We start from the raw sequence: 23,341 nt of genomic DNA, 5'->3' as shown, positions 1-23,341 counted from the left end.
TTCTCGAGTTATCGGCTGGGGGCGTTTAACGCCCCCCCCCCCCCCCCCAGCAAACGGTGGGTGGCGAAATACCCCAGCAACTGCCGAGTTAACCTGTGGGCGATTCGACACGAGTTACCGCTTTTCACGGCGGTTCAGAACGTTTGATACGCTGAGTGGCACGATGTATTCATATCGTACACGTGACAGGTATGATTTATGTCCCAAATAAGTTACGGTTATCTGAGGTACACGCACAACACAAAAATAATTCACCTTATACACAAATACTCGTGAAAGTTCGTACAGTACTGGCGAGACATGAAGTAATAGCACAGCCTCAATAATGAAGACATCACCATACGCAGCACACACATTGCGACTATCACTGGATACTGATCTCGTCAGCTACAGTAGCTCTACCACAGGCGTAACGGCAACCAACTCCCAGCGAGGCAGTCAAACATTTAGACGTCAGTCTTATACTCTTATCTCAAAGAGTTAGACAAACTGAGCTCATGCACTCACGCACTGGCGCTCATACACAGGGAAACGCAGACACTCGGACACTCAAACAGACACCCATCGCTAGGGAGGAGGGGGCGACGGAGTGCCCGGCCCCGAATCCTCCCCTTCCGATCCCTCCCCCTCCTCTCCTGACTCCGACTCTGACTCCGACCCCGTCCCCGAGTCCGTGCCACTCTCCCTCTCCCTCTTGCCTTCCTCTCTCCTTTCCTCCTCCTCCTCTTCCTCTTCCTTCATCTCGGGCTCCTCCTCCAGGAGTACATCCAGTTCCTCCAGTGGAAGTCTCAGCCGGAGGCCGGAGCGTGCCATGAGGTCGCAGGCGCGCCTCAGGTGTGTACGGGAGAGGTAGAGATGGACCTGTTTGGACCACGGACAGGCCTGGATGGCACGGTAACACACCGCTTCCAGATCCTGTCGGAAGACGGAAAGGGAAGACGGTTAGGGACGAGATTAGTTTGCTTTTAGTTAGGGAGATATTGGGGTGGGTGGGGAGATGAATGCCTACTGGGTCAATGGGAAACATACGATCAGTGGGGGGGGGGGGGGTAGTCAGGGAGGTTGGGTCGGGGAGACAGCACTGGGTCAATGGGAGTATGTAAAGTGGGCCGAGAGAGACGATGTAGGCTGGGTGACACGCTGGGTTCAATAGTAGAGCGAAATGGATAAATGGGAGATGCGTTGTGGGTTACTGGAAGGCTGGTGGACTTCAGGAAGACGGATGGGGGAAGCTGCATCGAATGAATAGATGTGATATGAACATTTCAGAAGACAGCTGTTGGCTAAGGAAGACGAAGCTTGGTCAGAAGGATGGGACTGGGTCGAGACAGCACGCAGGTCTCAGGGATGCAGTAGGCATTAGGCTCGCGAGATAAAATTGATCTATTGCTGTCTGAGGAGGTAATCCAAACAGGAACTAATGTAAAAGTAGAGAGCACAATATCCGAAACGGCAATATAGCTCGGAAAAGAGAAACACATGAAATGGTGGAATAGATCACATTGTACACAGATCTAGCTGGGGTTCCAAAAATAGAAGAAGGATTTTAGCTATCAGATATAACTCGTACTGCTTATATGTCACACTCTGTCAAAATTCGTGCTGTTTCATCTTTTACTTGTCATATATACTTGCCAAACACCCACCACATTTCGTCCCACCCATCCCTTACCTTCCCCCCGGTCCTCAGTTCCAGCTCCAGGTACAGCAGCCACAGAGGCAACCAGTGCTGGAGCCGGGGCTGCTCCACCAGCCGCGCCAGCCGCCGCCGCAGTCGCGCCGCCACCGCCGCCGGCGTGGGGGAGGCTGGGGAGGGGGGCTCCGCCGGGGGAGGGTTGGGGGAGAGGTGGGCCACCTCACCCGTCGCCCGGAGAAGGGAGAGCAGCGGAGGGTCGGAGTCCGCCGACGCACTGTGGAGAGATGAGGTAAGAAGTCAGACCGTTAGTTGGAAGAATCAGGGGGAATGGGGATGGGACATCGGTGGCAATATAAGTTAAATGTGTGAATACCAAAAAGTCACTGATTGAATAAGCGATACCGAGCCTATACGAGCCGAGTGTAGGCTGAGCGAGCAGTTCATACGACAATCAGGTATAAGAAAACAGCTCTTCCTGTTATCTCTTTTCACACAAGTCTGTCGGGAGCTATCTATTTATCTAGCACACAGTAAAAGTGACAACAGATGCACGAGTCTTCTTTCTCGCCTACAAAAATCACTCCAAAATATACCGTCCAACGAAAACCTGTAATTCAACTCAATATCGACTCCCCCATTTCAACCACCTGAGTCTCTGACGCCAGGGTACGGGGCAGTGGCGGGCCGCCAGAGCGGTCAGCTCGACATCCAGGGGTAGCCGCGCCAGGGCTGCCCGCAGAGCCCTCTGTAGGTGGCTCTGCCAGTTCAGGGGGTCCGCCAGAGGCCGGGCGGCGGCCAGGAGACGGCAGCAGGCGCGGTGCAGGTCGGCGGTCACCCTGGGGGACAAACTAACCGTCAGTCATGGATAGATTGATGAGACGGAGGACAGACGGCATATGAGTACTTAGCAATGTATCGCACTTCACTGTGCCTTAATTTTTTCCAGTTGGTTACATAAATTACTCAATACGATGTGTCTAATATACCATTAAAATAGATCACAAATTCTGGTAAATCACAATATTTTTCAATCTCATTTTACAGTTCCCCACCCCTTTGGTCTATCTCCTCAGTCCTCACCACATATTACCACCCACTCTTCCTGTCCCTCCCCGCCCTACCTCTAATTCTTCCTAGTTCCTATCCCGTTCCGTTCCATTCCTTTCCCATCCATTACTCCTACTCACCTATCCGTCTCTCTGCTCCTGTTCTTTCCGAGGTCTCCCAGCACTGCCGTGAACACCTCAGCAGCCTCCTGCATCCCGGCCGTGACCAGCTGACACCAGGACAGGCAGCACGTCACGAACACGACGGTAGGAGGCGGCCTACCGCCGGCAGCCAGGCTCGTCAACTCTGGTAGTAGGCGCCTCAGACGAGACACAGTCCGGGCTAGATGGTGGGCGGGAGGGGTGACGCCGGGCTGAAGCGAGGTCACCTCACCACTAAACAGAGCGCTGAGCGCGGCACGGCAGCCGTCGGAGGGGTTCGGACCGGAGGATAACACCAAACACCATCGGTGAACTAGTTCAAACCGGATTGGGTCGTCGGCACCACACTGGGATAGAGCGGTTTGTAGAACCCGAGCGGAGGACTCCACTGCACCGGTCGACCGCTCAAACTGAGCGTACTCGATGAATAGAGGCACGCTGTGGCGCTCAGATTTGAGGATGGCCTTCATTTTCTTTCGAGCTTCCTTTACTGCGCCGGCTGCGGCGGCAGTGGTGGTGGTTTTGGCGGAAAGTCGAGCTGCGCGTCGGGCGATTATTCGAAGTCTGTGCTGAAGCAGCCTCGTCCGGTGCTCTCCCGACATTGCCGTCGCTGTTTGCTCTAGAACCCTGTCCACGAACGCCGCGTACTCGGGCGAGTCCAAGTTCGGGCCGAGGGGAGGCATGGTGAGCGGTTCTTCGGGCGAGTCCATTTTCTCCGAAAGGGGAGGTAGCTCTGGTGAAGGAAGAAGCTTTTCCACTCCAGCGGCAAGCATTCGGAGGGTATCATCATCTTCACTGGCCATTGTGTGACTCTCATCACCACACAAAAACGTCACAAAGTCCTCAACTAGTCGCACTCGCCTCTCCGGCGCCACTCTGAACAGAAAACCTCTCACATCCTCAAAGAGGACAATCCGATCCGTATCCTCACAGTCGTCCTCCTGACCGGGCCGGTCCCAGGGTAGCCAGTGTCGGGCCGCGCGACCCGCCTCCGCCGCACGCCAGACCTCAGCTCGAGGTTTCCCAGAAGACAGAAGTTCCAGTTCGGTTTCATCATCTGGCTCTTCGACTTCAGCTCCCCGCCCGTTGGTACGCAAAGCCAGCTCCGTGGGCCAGCCGCGCGCGTTTGGCTCACCGACCCGCGGCAGTCGTGAGTCCCAGAAGGGCTCGAAGGAGGCAGGTGTGCCGGCAGCGCCCTCGAGTGGCGGGGAGAACAGATTTAGTTCCAGCAGAGCCTGGTAGATGGCGATGGCGCGCTCCGTGTAGCCGGCTTGGCGTAATATCTGCCGACAGAACAGCGAGTTCATGAATTCAAAGACATAAATTAAGAACTCAGTACCAGCCTAAACTGTGCCAGGAAAACCACAATCGGTAGTGAAATGAGCTCGAAATTCAGGAAGCATCATCGATAGGGCAGAGACAAAAACATCGCAGTGTGCAAAACTTATTGAGCGGACTTGAAAGTTAGTGACTGCGGACACAAAAAGCCACAAAAAGCATACCACAAAGCACATTTTCTTGCGTTCTCAGTCCTCATCCTACATGGGTACTCTACCCTAGACTCCCATCCTGCAGTCCCACTCCACAACCACAACCCGGTGTTACATTCTACGATCCCACCCCGGGCTCTCACCCTACAGAGGTGTCCGACCACCTCTACAGGAACTACTCCTCGAGTCCCTACGGAGGACACCGGCCATGTCCCACCCTGGAGTTCCAACCTAGCGTCCTAACCCTTCACCAAGTCCCACCCTAGATTCTCAGTTCTCACCCTACAGATGTGTCCGACTACCTCCAGCATAAACTCCTCCAGTCCCTGGGGCGGCCGGTGGGGCCGGGCCGCGTCCGCCTGAAACTGGCGCATCTTCTCCAGACATCGGGCGTGCGCGGAGACCAGGCCGGACACGGTGAAACCCGGGCAGTGCTGCTGAGACGCCAGGTACCTGCGACAGAGGGAGGGCGAGTTTGAGTGAATCATGGGAGACAGATAAGCGAGGAGCAAGAGCTGCTGCACTTAGCGAGCTGTAAGGAGATACTAAGGGTTACCTTGTTACAAATCGACATATAAATTCATCATTAACAGACAGTGAGATGGTGTTCCCAGAAGCAAACTGTCAAACATTAATAACGTCATGTTTTTACCCGGCAGATAGCAAAAGTGTATCAACTGCTTCATTAAATTACATCCAAACAAGGAATATGCGGGCTTCCTCATATTCACTCGATTTTCCATCGCCTATTTCTAACAACAGGAAAATATCAAACTGAGGTTATGTGCACCCAAACGCTGGCCAGCCTTTGACTAACAAACCCACACTCCCGCTGACCACCCCGCTCACCTCCGCCAAACTCCCAGCTCGGCCGGATGGCTGAACAGCAGCTGTCTCCACTCTGTCCGGGCTTCCTCAGGCGGCTGGTCGGGCTGGCGCAGCTCCAGCCTCCTCAGTCGCAGCTCCACGCTCCCCGCGCAGTGCCGCAGCGCGCGCTCCAGCACCGCCAGCTGGCCGTCCAGCAGCTGCTGAGAGGTGACGCAGCCGGCCAGCCGGCGCCGGCGGGCCTCCAGCAGTTGCAGCCAGAGAGAGGCGTCCCCCGGCCGCTCTGAGACCAGCCGGTTCAGCTCTGCGGTGTCGCGGTCCGGCGGACCCAGAGGACACTCGGCACGCACCGAGCGCAGGTAGTCAGAGCCGTCGGAGGCAGACTCCGGCGGGGGAGAGACCGCACGGACGGATAGCGTCACGAAGGAATGACCCATCGGAAGCGTCGCGAGTGGTAAGGTGTTGGAAGCGACGCGTCGCAAACGACGTCTCCAGTGGCGGTCGTGATATCTCGCGACGGAGGCGACGGAGCGTCGGTCCCTTCTAGGTCGGCCTAGAACTCCCGCCAAACGACGAACATAGCGCGCCACATGGTGATGGTACATCTCCGGAAAAGCGCGCGCGGCGCGGTCCGGCCGACGATCCACGGAGAACGCCGACTCCGGACGAACACCAGCGTCCTCCAGAAAGACGCCTTTCAGTGGAGGCGACTCGGCGGGAGCCGGGGGAGGAGAGCTGTGCTCCTCTCGACGGCGGCGCTTCTTGTGACGTTTGTGCCGAGATTTTGACGGTGAGCGGCTGCGACTGCGGGAACGTTGCCGTTTGTGTTTTCGGCGGTGTTTTTCAGCTCTTGGTGGAGATCGTTTTGCTGTACTGTCATCAGGCACTTGTGAAGTCGCACAGGTTGTATCCGGGATGAGAGCTGAACACACAGGAGACCCCTGACTGCTTGAGTATTTTGTAACAGATGCAGCACTAGTAATGTGAGATTCCCCTGGTTGAAAGCTTCCATTTGCCAGCCATGCTTGGTCATCTTTTTCCTTACTTTCATCTTTTTCTTGTACATCTGCTGAATAAGCTGGAAACAGACTCATCTTAATTCTGAAACAAACATTCACAGCAAATTAACATAAAACCACTTTGTTCTTACTATGGCACCTTTGCATATACTAATTCACACAAGTTATCTACAGTTGCCTCTTATAGGTATGATGATGAAAGGCAAACATAAGAATAAAACTTAGCAACAATTCAGATACAAACAGAGTGTAAATGGCTTTTTGATTACTGGAGTAGTATCACCTGTGTCAGAATTCATGGGAATTCATAGACAAAGACTTCAAAATGTGATATGCTTACCCATTACCCAAGGCCCAAATCCAATTTTAACAGTTTTGTCAAACTAAACATGAGATTACTAGGTACCGTTGATTAAGTGGCACACTTTGAAAATAATTAACCCGCGCCCCACTGGGGTCTGCGTATAACACGCCCTACTGGGGGGGGGGGGGGGGGCTATTCACAGCCCCCCCCCCCTCCTAACTTCGAAACTACTGGGCCGATCGTCAAAATTCAAACGGCGTCTGATAGCCCCGGAAAAACTGTCGAATGAAACCTAATTTCATTGACCTCGAGGTCACCGATGACGTCACAGGTCAGGTCAAAGTAAAAATTATTAGCATTTTGGCTTGTCCACGTTTTGGGCTCTGGCCGCCGTCTTACAAGTCAGATCAGGCTCATTTTTGGATCACACACTCGTGAACAGATGCTCTAGATACCCTGAGGGTGTCAAACTTGTACTTTGATTTTCAGGTCAAGGTCAGGTCATCACAGGTCACGAAAACACGGGTGGAGAATGTTTGAAAAAGTTACCCCGGCCGGCGACCGAAAGTCAGAAAGACGATGATGCTCAAATATTTGTCAACGGTTATCAACAAACCCCTATTCTGTGGCATAGAATAATGGATGTCTGCCGTTTGTACGTTTTTAGGGAAAACTGCTGCACGCAGGTGCGGAAGATTTCGTAATTGTAACAACAATTTTGCAACACGCCTTAAAATTTCGGACGCATGTCACCTAGTGCTAGGTCAGGTCATCAAGTCAAATTTACTGGATGATCGTGCTAAAAATGCCATCATGCCCTTTGCAAAGCTTATTCCGTATAAGTTGCAACCTTCCCACACAAAACAAAATGTCAAATTTGACCGTTTTGACCCTCTTATTGATTTGAGCTCGCACCTGAAATATTATTCGCGACCGAGCCTTAAACAAGTAATCGAATGTTTTGTTTGCAGTGTTTAAGCTCCGTTATGTTCATGAACTGTGAGAAAAGTTGTCGGAGAACGCTAGATAAATTTGGCTTTTGATGATCTATGGTGATTTTATTATTGAGCTTGCCTAAAACATGACCAGATTTCTCTGGTCACGTTTGTCGCTCTTTCAAACGTCGTTCCGCTTCTCGCCTCGTAGCCCAGTAGCCGAGTTAGAAGCAGACATGTGCACGGATCCCAGACAACCAATCACGGAAATCGAGATGGCCATTAGATTGACGGTCTTCAAGCATGAAATTATGGTGGAAAACATGGCTCATAGAAGCCTCTCAATGAACCAACTATTTTGCATTCCTTCAGGGTTAACAGTTCTGAGAAAATCCCTCAAGATCCATCTCGGATCCATGATTCGTGGCCATGGATCCGAGATGGATCTTGAGGGATTTTCTCAAAACTGTGAACTCTGAGGGAATGCAAAATAGTTGGTTCGTTGAGAGGCATCTATTAGCCATGTTTTCCACCATAATTCCATGCTTAAAGTCCACTAATCTAGTGGCCATCTTGATTTTCGCGTTTGGTCGTCTGGGATCCGTGCCCATGTCTGGTTAGAAGGAGCGTGAAAAGCCCACCTCTCGACTCAACGTGTTACGATAAGGCCACCACCCTGACGCGGGTTAAGTTGGGGGAGCCTTGAGCCCCAGCAGCTCGTCCTTCTATCTCACTGATATTACCCTCGTCCTGTCTTGTGATGTTATTACAGTGCCATCTTACGATAACGGCCCTTAAATATGATTTACTTCTGTTTGATGAAACATGTCGGGCTCCACGACGAAAAGACTTAAAAACATAGAAGCTCCAAAACGAAAATAAAGTAAATTTTCAAGAACTTTTCAAGGTAAATAAGAATAATGAGAGACGCTTTTATAGATGACAGTTTTTTTTTCGTATGGACTATGGAGACAGCTTTTAGGATTTACAAAAGTGGAAAAAATTACCCCGGCCGAGCCGGGGTCGGCTGAAAGTTACCCCGGCCACGGCCGGGGTGGCCGGGGCAGGTTCTCCACCCATGCACGAAAATATTATATCATGAGTCGGTCACGTGACACATGTTTTATGGTCCATTTAGGTCCAAGATTTCGAATTTGATGTCGTCTGTGTCATTGGAGGTCATTTTGAGTCGAATTTAGCTTAGGTCAGGTCACTTTCAGGTCAAAAAAGGTCAAATTTTGAAGTTGAAATTTTTCAACAAAAAAGGTGTCTATTGGATGCAGTTTGAGCTCAGGAACACGATGCTGCTATTTATATTGGCGTACGATGTCAAATACGTGCTGAAAAATTGATTTGAAAATTAATAATTGTGAATTTTTTTGCAATAATGCGTAAAACTTGGCCATTTTGGAAGATATTTAGCTAAAACTTGCTAGAGTTAGTCATAATAATGCGTTCTATCACATATTTCCGTTTTTTTTTCGAAAAGTCAAAAACTTTTTGAAAAAAAATGTAAAAATATAAAATTTGGATTTTATTATATTTAATTTTCCAAATTTTCAAAATTTCGAAAATCCGAGATAGCAGTTTGATAGCGCAGTCTATTCTGAGTCCTCTCATGCAAAGAAATTGGATCTAGCTTAAAAACTGAGCTCTTGGGAGCGATTGCCGTGGTTCAATGTTTTGCGTCGAAATCGGCCGAACATGACGTCACTCTGACGTCATTTCCGGCCGACCTATAGTATATACGAAGTTCAAATTTTGACACAAGGTGTCAAATTGATGCAGCCTAAGGTACTGTGGGTTTGGCGTCGATACGTCAGGCAGTTTGGAAGTTATTGCAGAAAAACGGGAGGGGGGCTATAAATAGCCCCCCAGTGGGGTGCGGATTAAGTTAAAAAGGTAAGCGTCCAAGCTCACAGACAGAGGCCACATTGCCATAAGGCTATGAGTATGACAAACCCAATGATCAAATATTCTAATAACCTCCAAGTAGGCAGAAAAAATAGAATGAATGATATTAACACAAATAATCCCTCTCCGACCCCTGGCTACTAGACGCTAATTCTCACTGAAAAATATTTAACATCTACACAGCGAAAAGAAGAATATCTCAATCAATTCCAACTCAATGCTCAGTGGCACAGTCATAGATACTAGCTCAGTGGTCTAACTATTCCATTTGAGGGCTTCAACTTCAAACGCTTCAAACTAGAGACTTCAATCTTGCTTCAATATGGGATTTTTTTTTTTTTGGTGGCCCTAACTTACGTTAACGGCCTCGCGAGGAGGGCGGCGACCTAACTACGCCGCGCAAAAGAAACAGGCCGTCCTAACTAAGACCGGTGGCCACTTTTACTGCAAGACAACATTGACATGGGAAAACCCATATCCATGTACTATGCCATGAATATGGGGAAAAAACCCATGAATTTACGTTAAGACACATAAATGACAGTGAAACTTACCGTTAAATTGATGTTTGTGAGGGGAGGGAAGGAGGAAGTTTGTGAATCTGGCAATATATATTTTGGATATTTTGGCAATATATATTTTGGTTATATGGCCTTTTGTTGTGAATGGTAGGGTTACGATGTTACGATGAAAGTTGGATGATTTATATCACTGCCTAGCTAGTCTAACAGTCAGATTTTGTAAATGACGTCATAAGAACTTTAGCATTGCCTACATATTTTACATAATACCTGTCACGAATAAACGTCAAATACAAATTATAAAAAATCTTCGAAATTAAGTAAAATTATCTGCACAAGTAAGCACTTTGAAACGCATGAATAAATTCTTGATTTGCTAGTTTGTGAAGAAAGCTATCTCATTTTCTAACTATCTCATTTTAGAGCAAAAGTTTCGTTTTTAGGCTTCGATTGAAACAGCAGCGCCAATACTGTCGCAAGCATGATCGTTTGCGTTGTGTTGATGTCCCACAGCCACAGGCAAGGCCCTATATACCGCCACAGGGAACTCCGCCACAATAGAGTGCAGTGGTTGTTCCTGAATGGTGCGTTCCCAGACCGCTTCAACTTTGCTTGCACTACTGCATCGCATTCGGTATCAACGTTTACCTGATTCTGCTGGAAATAGACGTAAGATTAGCATGAACTTTTGCTCGGAATCCTCAGAGAGTGAATCAATAGCTGTAGGCACCACGGTTGAGCTGCTCCACAATTGCACGACCACATGTCACGTGTCACGTGGTGTTGCTCGCCGGACCTCAGGGGCTAGGCGCCAACCTGAACCAGTGCACCAACTGCACCATGCAGTGGTGCAGATGCAGATTTACTGCGGTGCTGTGCAGAATTTGCGTGGAGCGGTAGGTGGAGTGACCTATTGGTTTTCTGCATATGCGACGGCCGAGGGGGGGGCGGGTATGACCCTACCCCCTTGCCCTTTTGCCCCTGGTTGAGCCCAGTCTGCAAAGTATGGCAATTTCGACGAGATCTCATCGGTGCGGGCTTGTTCGGCTGGTGCGGGTTTGGTGCGGTGCGCCATACGGTCAGACTGCAAAGTATGGCACGCAGGTTGACGAGGCACACCGGCCCAAGTTCAAAATCCGCACCAACTCTTCAAACTGAGCCGGAAAATCCGCACCAAAGCGGGCTGAGAGCCCAAAAAATCCGCACCAGCACCGAACCCACAGGCAATTATAATGCAAGGGACTTTATTCATCTCACTATAATTATTTCCCATCCAATTTCAGTTTCACTTACCGCTTGAGCAACGCTCACCACAGGACCGCGCCGCGCACTTGTACCGTAAGTTTGAAATAGAGCAAATAGACGGACGCAGGTGAAAATAGGGCGCCGGAGGGCATATTGGGTCGTGTGACATTTGGGACTTCTCCCCCTCTGTGGGCCTTCTACATGCTAAATGTCACATGTGAATTTCACGAGCCTTGATCAAATAGCCCTAACAAACTTTCGTAATTTGTATGAGTGAAACCAATGACGTCATTCCCAAGTAGCGTGCTGATTGGCAATCCAAACCAGCTGCTCACTAATGTGACATACCAGTCACCACCACTGACCGTGGCTGACACGCATTTGTAGGGCTTTCCAAAGAACAGTCAACAAGGGAACCCGACCGGGTAAGAAGACCACGCGAAGTCTGCAGTCCGCACCGCACCAAGGTCCAAGCGTTGGTCCAAGCCAAATCTGCACCGCACCAGGCCAGATCTGCACCGCACCACTCCAAAATCCGCACCAGCCGAACAAGCCCGCACCGACGAGATCTCATCGAAATTGCCCTATTTTGCAGTCTGGCCGTACAGTGCAGATTTGGCTTGATGTGGTGCGGATTTAGTGAAGTGCGGTGCGGAATTGACTTGGTGACGGACATGACAGACCAGACGAGATAGATGAGGAAAATCGAGAGAAAAAACATTGTTGGAGCTTCAACATCACGTAATTCAGTTTGCTCTCGTAATTCAGTGTGCTCTCAGGTCTAAATGAGTGTGTGGTGGTCAGAGCGGACTGACAGTGCTGGTGGTCCCATTAATCACGTGGGATGCCCATAAGCTCGCCCTCTTTGCACTGTTGCACGTCTCTGCGAGGCGCTGGCGGACGGCGGTATAGTGAGAGAGATGAGCTGAGCACGGCCGATGAGAGGGATTCAAGATTTGTACGACCGATGAGAGGGCCAGAAAATCACCGCTCTGCCGCTCCAAGCAGTCAAATGCAAACAATTTATCGGGTACGTTCGACGCAGCTAACGGGTTGCGTTGAAAGAATCTGAGTTTGTTGCGTTCTGCATTCGGCAGCTTTCGTAAACGAGATGCGCCCGATTCATGTAGCGGGTCCAGTGCAGATCTTTTTGTACTCTCAGACTGTACTCTTTGGTGCGGATTTTCCGGCTCTGTAAGGATTGGTGCGGATTTTGAACGTGGGCCGGTGCACCTCGTCGACCTGCGAGCCGTACTTTGCGGTTGAGCTAGCGCGCTGTGGAAAAGCCAGTATGTGCGCTGTTAGGAGGCGCAGATATTAGTGCCCGATTTTAAGGTCCTAGGTCAAGTGGTGACTTCTGAGGTCAGGTCAAGTGGGTAATGGTAAAGCTGGCGCAAGCTGGTGTGACCGTCGCCGCTAACCAGTATATGTGTAGATGAAGTTAGAGTAATATACAATCTAACCTGACCTAACCTTACCTACTAACCTACAGCCCACCAACCTACAAACCTACAACCTACCAACCTACAATCTAAACTACCTACCGCCGACGGTGACGCCAGCTTTACCGATACCGTCAAGTGCCCCAAGGTACGGCTCCGTTTTTGGTGAATAACCTCGCCAAAAACTGCTGCAGAGCCACGATTTTGGCAGCATCGTGTTCGCCTTGCTCGGGCGCGTCAAATGATATGCCTACTTTTTGTTTGGGTGAGGTCAGCTTATGGTGTTGACCTCGGGTCCCAGTCAGGTCACGAAATTGGTCTAATGAGGTCATGTCGCATAGCATTTGATTTGGCAGGTCTTCCTGAGTCCATTGGTTGCTTTCCCGACTCGTTACCTTAATTTGATAGGGAGTTATTGACGGAAAACTAATATGACCCTAATGACGTCATAAATGACGTCACACAAGGTTAACATTGCAAAAGTGACGCATCAAATTTTGCAAGGAGTGCATGAAATCACGATTCTGTGTGCTTTAGATAGTTGGAGATCGTTCCTGGCGCCAGAATAGCAGTTTTCATTTTTCCCCCATTGACTTATAATGGTGAGGCCATTAAAATGACCTGACCTCGTATGACCAGTATGACCTTTAGGAAAAATCCGAGATATATAAGTTGTGAGACTCCTAATGCATACTAGGTCCTGCAAGTTTCATTTCCCTGTGAAAGCTCCTCTGGCAGTGAGGGCGTTGCGAAGTTGCGACATCTGAAGACTGTGAAGACTGCAGAAGTTCACTTATGACGCCATAGGTCAGTGACCTGACCTGACCTGAAAATGCGGTTGGTGTCAAAAGGTCCGGCTTGAATCAAAGGTCAGGTATGCAAAGTTTCAGCTCTCTATCGCCGGCGTGTTCGGAGCTAGCGCGAAAAAAACTATTGGGGGGGGGGGGGCGGCACCCGCCCCCCTCCCCTCGGCCGACGATGGTTAATCATCTAAGTCTGAGTATTGTATTGCAGGAAGTTAAAATCTTATAATTCACACAGTTATAAACTCTTCTCATTACTTAACTCCACCTCGAGACTGCAAAGTGTTGCAATTGGGTAGGTACTTAGATGAAAAGACGCATCAGCAAGGGTGACAGACTCGCATCATTATGAATCCCAACAAAACCAAATGTTGAACTTTTCGTACAGAACGAATGACTATTACAGGTATGTATGAACCAGGGATGTTCGCATTTGTGGTGTACAGAGCTTAGAATATACACTTGTGAAAAGTGGCAACTGCAATAAAAGGTCTGTTCCTGCCTGGCCAATATAATGGGCCATTGAGTCTCCTGTGCATCATATTCTCAGACAATAATGTGCAGCACACGGTTCAGCACAGTAGGTAGTACTCAGAGTCCCTACCACTCCACGCAAATTCCGCACAGTAAATCCGCCATGCACCGTGCACTGGGTGGCGGGCCGCGGAGAGCCCCTGCTCTTACGATTAGGTCAAAGTGGGAGGATGTGGATTGTGGGATGGGATTCAGAGTGGGACAGAATGTACCCTATTGTTAAATTCAGGGAGACTATCTGTACGGCTCTCGCGAGATTAAGCGGTAGGTTTTGCACTTTTACATTTCCGGTTATATCTCAGAAACAGGGCTGCGGAGTCGGAGTCGGATTCGGAGTCGGTCGGAGTCGACAGTTCTGCCCGGAGTCGGAGTCGGAGTTGGAGTCGCCAAAATCTTACCGACTCCGACTCCGGAGTCGGAGTTAACGCTGCATGGCTCAGCGTCATGCACTGCACCTGTTTAATTGACGATACTGCGCTCGAAATTAGATTTTGTCGAAGAAAGGTCATTTTGCTGGTTTGGACGAACGTTTTCAGCGAAGGAAGCAGAAGACGGTGAATTCCCCAGAACCTGCTTTTTAATTATGCATATTATTTTTAATGCAAATTTGCAACGCAACGCCTTGGAAAGCACAAGAGATCGTTTCAGGCAAGATAAAAACATCTCCATTATGAACTTCAATATCATGATAAGTATGTATTTTAACCCGCGCCCTGCTGGGCTATTAAGCCATACGCGCCCTGCGGGGGGGGGCAGATTCTGCCCCCCTGTCTAACTTCCGAACCGATGGTCGTAGAAAGACGGGGAAACGGCAATCGAAAGCTCTCAACAAGGTGGATCTTAAAGAGCCCATTTTTTTGCTGAAATAGGTCTGAGGTCAGGTCAAGGTCAGGTCAAGGGTATTAAATGCAAGTTTCTACAGCATCGGCCTTGCACCGTAGTTGCCGAAGAATGGACTGAGACTGATTGCCCAAAACGTGTTCTTAGGCTACCAAGACAATAATTCAATAGGCACACTCAATAAGTGATATGAACCACATCTGGATGAATTTCAGGTCGAGGTCAGGTTAGGTCAGGTTAAGTGAGGTCAAATTTTGAAGTTGGTTGTTAACAAGGCACACTCAATAAGCGATATGAACCACATCTGGATGAATTTCAGGTCGAGGTCAGGTTAGGTCAGGTTAAGTGAGGTCAAATTTTGAAGTTGGTTGGTGAGGTCAAATTTTGAAGTTGGTTGTTAACAATCAACTTCAAAATTTGACCTCACTTAACCTGACCTAACCTGACCTCGACCTGAAATTCATCCAGATGTGGTTCATATCACTTATTGAGTGTGCCTATTGAATTCTATGAATAAAATGAACCATAAAACATGTGTCGCACATGCCCTTTTCTATATTTCGTTTTTGGTGACCTGACCTGACCATGACCTTGACCTTTGCATGATATTGTATGCAACGAATCTTCAACACTTAAAATTAAGCTTAACCCGCGCCCCAACGGGGGGGGCTATTCATAGCCCCCTCCCGTTTTTCTGCAATAACTTTCAAACCGCTTGCCGTATCGACGCCAAACTGTCAGTACCTTCGGCTGCATCAATTTGACATCTTGTGTCAAAATTTGAACTTCGTAGCTACCATAGGTTGGCCGGAAATGACGTCAGAGTGACGTCATGTTCGGCCGATTTCGACGCAAAACATTGAACCACGGCAATCGCTCCCAAGAGCTCAGTTTTTAAGCTAGATCCAATTTCTTTGCATGAAAGGATTTAGAATTGCCTGCGCTATCAAACTGCTATCTCGGATTTTCAAAATATTGAAAATTACGAAAATTTAATATAATTAAATTCAAAATTTATATTTTTTATTTTTTCAAAAAGTTTTTGACTTTTCGAAAAAACGGAATATATGTGACAGAACGCATGCTTATGACTAACTCTAGCAAGTTTTAGCTAAATATGTTCAAAAATGACCAAGTTATACGCATTATTGCAAAAAAAAATCACAATTATTAATTTTTCAAATCAATTTTTCAGACACCAATATAAATAGCACCATCGTGTTCCTGAGCTCAAACTGCATCCAATAGACACCTTTTTTGTTGAAAATTTTAAACTTCAAAATTTGACCTTTTTTGACATGAAAGTGACCTGACCTAAGCTAAATCCGACTCAAAATGACCTCGAATGACACAGACGACATCAAATTCGAAATCTATGGCCTAAATGGACCATAAAACATGTGTCACGTGACCGACGCATGATATAATATTTCCGTGACCTGTGATGACCTGACCCTGACCTGAAAATCAAAGTACAAGTTTGGTACCCTCAGGGTATCTAGAACGTCTGTTCACGAGTGTGTATACCAAAAATGAGCCTGATCTGACTTGTAAGACGGCGGCCAGAGCCCAAAAGGTGAACAAGCCAAAATGCTAATAATTTTTACTTTGACCTGACCTGTGACGTCATCGGTGACCTCGAGGTCAATGAAATTAGGTTTCGTTCGACAGTTTCTCCGGGGCTATCAGACGCCGTTTGAATTTTGACGATCGGCCCAGTAGTTTCGGAGTTAGGAGAGAGGGGGGCTATGAAGAGCCCCCCTCCAGTAGGGCGTGTTATACGCAGACCCCAGTGGGGCGCGGGTTAAGACGACGACGACGAAGATATAGCCTGAAGTACACTAAATTTTCTAGGTGCAAAACCTACCGCTAAAACCCGCGAGACCTGTACATTTTACTGAGTCCAAGCATCATCGCATTCAAAAACAGATACAGATGCGACCGTCATATGACATTGAGAAGAGGCAGCATCCTATGAGCATCAGCTTCCTATGCCTCTTTCCTATGTACTATGTTGAGCATAATGGTGAGCATCTACTATGGTGAGCATTTATTCGCTTTTCTTTCATAAACGTTTCCTTTGCCACAGGCATTGAGAAAGCAGGGAAATGCAGGCTCCACTCATCAAGAAGGAGAAGGATGCAGATGAAGACGATGAGGTCGTTTCAGAGGTAAGAAGTGCCAGCTAGGCACTGGTGGAGCTTCGTTGTGATTAATTGTCACTTTACCACCACTGCCAATAGGTACAACATTTGAAAGGATCCCAGTAAAACTCTGGAGTCTGGAGGGGATGGTTAATGCAAATACACATGTCGCAATGGTGACAAAATTTCATAGTGCTGAAATTAATGCACATGGAAAATGGATAATGGTTTTAGATGCCAAGAATGCTAAGATGTCAAGACCTGCTAAGGATATCACACTGTTTTTTTGCCAGATGCCGGTGTTCCTGTCCAAGGGTCTGCAGGACAAGCTCTGGGTGCTGCAGTACCCAGTGCGGCCGGCGCACATGACATACGACCACGCCCACTTCCTGGAGGTAAGGACACGCCCACATGACCTAAGGTCGCTCCTATCACGACCACGGCTAGGCGACTTAAGACCATGCCCACTTTACTAAGGTAGACACTCGGATTTACCCACAAACACAAAGTAACATATTCTTATCAAAATGGAAATGGCGGTGTGAGCCGTGAGATTTTTGGCTGGACCATTTTCATATTTCATGCTTCTGTTAAATTCTTAATTCAAGTTAAATTTAAGTTAACTTTTTCAACTTCATGCCATTCATGCAGTTCTTTCAAAATGCTAGGGAAATCTGTGTAAAAAGCATGAACTATTCCTATTGCTAGCTGTAATCAGTTGCATCCCTCTGTGCTTATACTACTGACAAGTGAGCTGACCTCTAACCCCCGACATTTCGCCCTGTCCCCTCTACAGGCTCAGCTGAAACCGACGCAGCACCAGCTGCAGCTCTCGCTAGAAGTGGACACCAACAGCTCCAGCTACGACTCCAGCAAGGGCGAACAAATTGCCCTCAACGTGGATGGAAGCCGGCTGACGCGCGACCAAAACGACCTCTACTACTCCAGGTATGTTCTGCAGTGGCGGCGTGTTGTCGGGCAGCTCTAGTGCTGTTTGTTGTCGGGATATGTTGTATTAAGCCGGTCCCGTAGCTCCGTTGGTTAGAGAGTTGGACTCCGCGTGGTGAGAGCACGCGTTCCCGGTTATGACAGTCCGGGTTCGAAGCGCGACGGGCGCTCGACATTTATGGGCTTCCTGACAGTTATGGTTGCGGTTGGTGCCAAGCCGTAGCCAGGCGAAGTCAGCGAGGGGACCGGCCGTACGCGGCTTTGTGCGCACGTTAGACTTTGGACTCTAAATTCTGCCATAGAATCGGAATTGCGCGATCGGAGGGTAGAGGGCAGGGTCATCGCAACAAGCTTCGCTTAGCGGTGGCTCTGTCCTTGTGAATCCTTCCCATCAAAAGGTTCGGACGAAATTTATAAAAAAAAAATGTGTTGTGCAGACTGCTACCTGTCTTCTAATCTCTTTAGTTTTCCGCGCATAGGAAAATTTCCGCTGGTTTTCCTGAACTTTTCTACAGTCTGTAGTCTTTTGGGCTGCAGTCTGTTGCCTGCGGTGCTCCGTCTATTGTATGTGGTTTGTCCGTATACAACTTGTTTGTTCATCCTCCACAGTCATCGGATTACAGCACAATTTCACCGTGCGGCAAACGCAATTTGGGGTAAACTACCAAACTACCCCACTACGTAACTACAAAAAAAACTACCCCAAAATTGAGTTTACCGCACTTGGTGAGATTGGGCCCAACACGTCTCATCTGTCTCATGCCGTGTGCCATTATGCGGTGTTTGGCCTGCCGCTTGCGGTGTTCCTTCTTACGTCCTTCTGTTGGTAGTGTATCGTCTGCCGTTTGGACTGTTTCTGTCTGCAATTTGTCTGCCCTGCCGGGCATTCTCAGTATGCCACGTACAGTCTGCCGTCGGTACCCAGTCAATCTGTTTACCTTCTGCACTCTACAAGTCTGTAGTAGAGCGTCTATAGTCTGTCTGCCCTACTGTCTGCAATCTGTCTGCCCTAATGTCTGCAGTCTGTCTGCAGTCTGTCGTTTATCCTCTGCCGTCTGTAGTATAGCGTCTGTAGTCTGTCTGCCCTACTGTCTACCGTATGCACTCTAAAAGTCTGTAGTATAGCGTCTGTAGTCTCTGTGCCCTACCGTCTACCGTCTGCAGTCTACAAGTCTGTAGTAGAGCGTCTGTAGTCTGTCTGCCCTACCGTGTACCGTCTATCATCTGTCCCCTCCCGTCTATCTGGCCTGCCGTCTATCCCCTCCCTCTCTGTCTTGTACTGTCTGGGATTGATGACTGATGTCCCAGCCAGACATCTGCGCTCGCCGACACTGGGCGGACGGCCATGAGTGATGGCCTCGCAGCACATTTACGAGGGAGGGTGGATCGACACCTGGCTGCCACAGTGGCGAAATGTCAGTTTTTGATTCATTGAGAGCAATCCATCGGTCACTGAACACAACTGTGTGCTACTTGGAGCAGAGGCAATAAAAATACTATTTCTAGAAGAATATATGAAAATTTTTGGCTGCGATCAGTTGAACCGATAATGGAATGAGTAACCATTACGATTTACGACGTTCAACATTACGAATTACGATGTCAAGGCTCTAAATTCATCTGAGGCATAGTTTGCACCCTTAGGGATGTTTTTTTTCGTCAACAGGGACCACATCTAGGCCGTTTCAGCGCTTTGTCAGAATGTGTGTTGTGAGAATACCTGTCCTCGCTGCTCAGACATGCGAGCACGCGCTACTTTGTCACAGAAGATGCTATATGTCACAGACAAAATTTTAACAGTCACAGACATAGGCGGCAGTTCAGTCATCCTGATTTTGAAGTTTTTGGATTATTTGTCTTATTTGCTCGAGTTATTTGTGAACTAAACAGCTACAACATTGCGTGAAAGTGCATTTAATAGCTCTTTGGCTTACGTGCCCTAGGCGGTATTCAAGATGCTTTCATGGGAGGGGGAGCATAGTGCATAGTGCATACGCCAAATATGTTTCTCAATAATCCGAAAACTCCTTGCATTTCGATTCCTAACACACCCTTGTGCAATTTAAAGCAAACTTTTCTCGACAACAGTCGCTAAGTTTTCTTTTTTATTCTAAAAAAACAACAACAACAAACTTTATCGATTTTGGGCGCTCACGGGGGGGGGGGGGGGAGAGATAAGCCCCAAAGGCGCCGTAGATCCGCCAGTGTTCGAATAAAGCGAACGAAATGGCGTGTCTTGTGCACGAGGAGACCTTCAATTGACTTTTGCGGGCTGTTCTTGCCGATCCAAAAAGGTGTATCAACTTTAACCCGCGCCCCACTGGGGGGGGGGGGGGCTATTCATAGCCCCCTCTCCAGTTTTTCTGCAATAACTTCCAAACCACTTGACGTATCGACGCCAAACTTTCAGTACCTTCGGCTGCATCAATTTGACACCTTGTGTCAAAATTTGAACTTCGTAGCTACCATAGGTCGGCCGGAAATGACGTCAGAGTGACGTCATGTTCGGCCGACGCAAAACATTGAACCACGGCAATCGCTCCCAAGAGCTCAGTTTTTAAGCTAGAACCAATTTCTTTGCATGAAAGGACTCAGAATTGACTGGGCTATCAAACTGCTATCTCGGTTTTTCAAAATTTTGAAAATTTTGAAAATTTTATATAAAAATATTCAAAATTTATATTTTTATATTTTTTCAAAAAGTTTTTGACTTTTCGAAAAAAAACGGAATATATGTGACAGAACGCATGCTTATGACTAACTCTAGCAAGTTTTAGCTAAATATCTTCAAAAATGACAAGTTATACGCATTATTGCAAAAAATTCACAATTATTGATTTTTCAAATCAATTTTTCAGTACGTATTTGACATCGTACACCAATATAAATAGCACCATCGTGTTCCTGAGCTCAAACTGCATCCTATAGACAACTTTTTTGATGAAAAATTTTAACTTCAAAATTTGACCTTTCTTGACCTGAAAGTTTGTTTGTTTGTTTGTTTGTTTATTTATTTTCGATCATGGACATGCATTGTGAGATGATGATACAGATGGATTGGCACAAAAGCAAAACTGCTTAACTCAAGGTACCTCTCCAACAGAATACCGAAAATAAATCAAAGATAAAACGACCGCCTCCGGACACCGACCAGCACCCCTCCCGCCACCCACACAGCCCGTCCGTATAGGCAAACCGGGCGCCCACCGCCGCGCAGCCGCCGGCCGCACCCCGCCCGGTAAGCAGAGGCAAAGTCGAACGAGGTGCGGCCGCCGTCCACGCAGCGGCATACGCCCAGGTCCGCCATCAGCCGCCGTCAGCTGCCGGCGCCCGCCAAGGAATCTAAAATGAAAAGCGTTTGGTGTTAAGGATGAATCGTTGGAAAATGTTTGCAATTTGCTGTTGTTCTCGCTCATTTAAGTTAATTCCTTTGAGATAGACAGTGATTTGCTGCTCTTGACTTAGGTTAGAAAATTCTGGAATGATGAATAAAGTTTCATGAATCATTTGGGTCCTTATGTCACGATAGAGAGGACAGTGAAGGACAAAATGTTTTATATCTTCAGTTAGATGACCACAGAGACAAACAGGACTATCAGTATTACGGCTATGGATTTTGAATAAGTGTGCGTTCAGTTGGGATAAGCCCATTCTTAACCTTGCATGAAACACGTTCGCTGATCTGGAACCAAGATCGTAGTAAAACTGCGGCGAAGCTGCGCCACAGCGCTGGTGTATTTCACGCTTGAAGGATCGGGAGGATTGGATTGAGGTCACCTCAGGTGGGAGTTGGTTCCACATCCTGATGGATGAAGGGATGAAGGATTTCTGGTATGCTGTGGTTTTGTTAGGGGGCAATGTTAGAGATGTTGCGTTTCGCAGTGGTCTTCCTGTTGTGTGTGCTCTTGTGTCAGGTATGAGTGAGGTGATAGCTGCGGGTAAGTGATGTCTGTTGTGGGTGAATGAATGGAATGTCGTTAGTTTGTGGAGGCCTCGTCGCGTTTCCAGTGTCGTCCACCCTAAGTCTTCTAGTAGAGTCTGTGTGTGTGTCCTGAAGAGTGCTCCTGTTATTAGTCTGGCTGCCCTCTTGTGTACTTTTTCAAGTCTGAGTGAGTCGCTAGTTGTCAGGAGTCCGTCGTACACAATGTCACAATAGTCGAATAGAGGTAGGATATAAATTTGGTATATGTTGTTAAGGATGTGTCTGGGGAGGATTTTCGCCAGAGGATAAAGTGGACTGAGGGCTCTGTTGACGTTGAGGATAGTGTCATTGACGTGCTGGTGGAAATGAAGGTCTGTCGATATAGTCAGTCCCAAGTGTCTGTGGCTTGTCACGCAGGGGATTTGTTGTCCGTCAAAGTGCAGTACTGGTGGTGTTTGGGAGGGTTTGTGTGTGAATGTTTGCTGTATTGTTTTGGTACCATTGAATGTTATCGTCCAGTCCTTGCCGAATTGCTGTATTTTGTGTAGGTCTTGTTGGAGCGAATCCTGTCCAGTTGTCGGGTCGTGTGGGTGTGTCTTGTAAAGTGTAGTGTCGTCGGCAAAAAATAATATGTCGTTGTTAGTGATGTCAGATAGGTCGTTAAGATAGATAAGTGCGAGAAGGGGTCCCAGGACCGACCCCTGCGGGCATCCTGCGTTGATGGTTCTTGGGGTACTAAGTTTTTCACCAATTTTGACTATCTGTTTTCTGTTTGAGAGATAAGAAGATAACCAGTTGATGAGAGTTCCAGTAAGACCGCATTGTTTTTCACATTTAAAAAGGAGACCTCTGTGCCAAATTTTGTCGAAATATTTGCTTATATCTAGGTAAATAGCTGTTAAGTCGCTACCTTGGTCCAATGCATGATAAATATTGTTAATGAAATGAATAAGTTGAATTTGAGTGCTATGCTTAGGGCGGTACCCGCTTTGTTTGTCGGATAGTAGATCATTTTCGGTGAGATGTTCATATATTTTTTGGAAAACTATTCTTTCAAGGATTTTAGATATACAAGGAAGCAAACTGATAGGCCTATAGTTGACTGGATCGGAGTTAGAACCTTTCTTTTTGAAAATTGGATGTATGATTGCTTTTTTCCATGATGTTGGGAAAATTCCTTGAGATAGAGACATGTTAAATAGTTTAGTTAATGGGGTTTTAATTATGATGGCGGTCATCTTTAGTAACTTTGCTGGGATGTTATCATTACCACTAGATTTGTTAGGGTCCATATTATTGAGAACTTTCAAAACTTCTTCTTCAGTTATTACAATGTTGTCTAAAGGAGGGGGAGGTGGGTCCGTGGGGGCGGTCCTGGGGATGGGTTGGTCGTCGTTGTCAAGTTGTGTTTGTCTGGCGAAAAAGTCCCCTAAGAGGTCAGCTTTGTCAGAGTCCTGTGTCAGTGGAGTTCCGTCAGGTCCTATGAGTGGTGGTATGGTCTCTGTCTGTGGTCGTCCCAATATGTTTTTCAGGGTCCGGTGATATTCGTGTGGATTTTTCTTTGAGTGTAATAGAGTATTTACTTGACTGTTGAGATGATTTTCCTTTAAT

The 23,341-nt window shown here is 47.7% G+C and overlaps 2 protein-coding genes across 3 annotated transcripts in view; one reads left to right on the top strand and one right to left on the bottom strand.

Annotated features, from left to right (window-relative positions):
* Positions 1–149: 149 nt before the first annotated feature.
* Positions 150–23,341, bottom strand: part of LOC122375105 (nuclear exosome regulator NRDE2-like) — a 36,647-nt gene continuing 13,455 nt past the window's right edge. Inside the window, exons 1-7 of one of the 2 annotated variants that reach the window (XM_043354297.1) lie at positions 9,886–10,073; positions 5,184–6,260; positions 4,616–4,787; positions 2,824–4,127; positions 2,284–2,472; positions 1,673–1,910; positions 150–915 (exon numbers count right to left, since the gene is read on the bottom strand). In XM_043354297.1, coding sequence (XP_043210232.1) covers positions 568–915; positions 1,673–1,910; positions 2,284–2,472; positions 2,824–4,127; positions 4,616–4,787; positions 5,184–6,253 — 3,321 coding nt within the window. In that variant the 5' untranslated portion in view covers positions 6,254–6,260; positions 9,886–10,073 and the 3' untranslated portion in view covers positions 150–567. Of the gene's footprint in view, positions 916–1,672; positions 1,911–2,283; positions 2,473–2,823; positions 4,128–4,615; positions 4,788–5,183; positions 6,261–9,885; positions 10,074–23,341 lie in introns of those variants that run through there. The other variant, XM_043354298.1, reaches the window with a different exon arrangement.
* LOC122375109 (DNA-directed RNA polymerase III subunit RPC5-like) lies at positions 10,411–21,732 on the top strand. Its single transcript, XM_043354303.1, has 5 exons — positions 10,411–10,521; positions 16,806–16,887; positions 17,154–17,255; positions 17,657–17,808; positions 21,723–21,732. Exons 2-5 carry the CDS (start codon positions 16,825–16,827, stop codon positions 21,730–21,732), a joined length of 327 nt encoding a protein of 108 aa, XP_043210238.1. The 5' UTR covers positions 10,411–10,521; positions 16,806–16,824.

Source organism: Amphibalanus amphitrite, unplaced genomic scaffold (genome assembly GCF_019059575.1).
Source record: "Amphibalanus amphitrite isolate SeventyFive unplaced genomic scaffold, NRLGWU_Aamphi_draft 001776F_arrow, whole genome shotgun sequence".
NCBI lineage: Eukaryota > Metazoa > Arthropoda > Thecostraca > Balanomorpha > Balanidae > Amphibalanus > Amphibalanus amphitrite.
This window is presented reverse-complemented; position numbering and strand designations above follow the sequence as displayed.

Coding starts and splice junctions, on each gene's coding strand:
- LOC122375109 (XM_043354303.1), top strand. CDS start 16,825: ATGCAGGCTCCACTCATCAAGAAGGAGAAGGATGCAGATGAAGACGAT. Junction 16,888..17,153: donor ACGATGAGGTCGTTTCAGAG/GTAAGAAGTGCC, acceptor TTTTTTTGCCAG/ATGCCGGTGTTCCTGTCCAA. Junction 17,256..17,656: donor ACCACGCCCACTTCCTGGAG/GTAAGGACACGC, acceptor TCCCCTCTACAG/GCTCAGCTGAAACCGACGCA.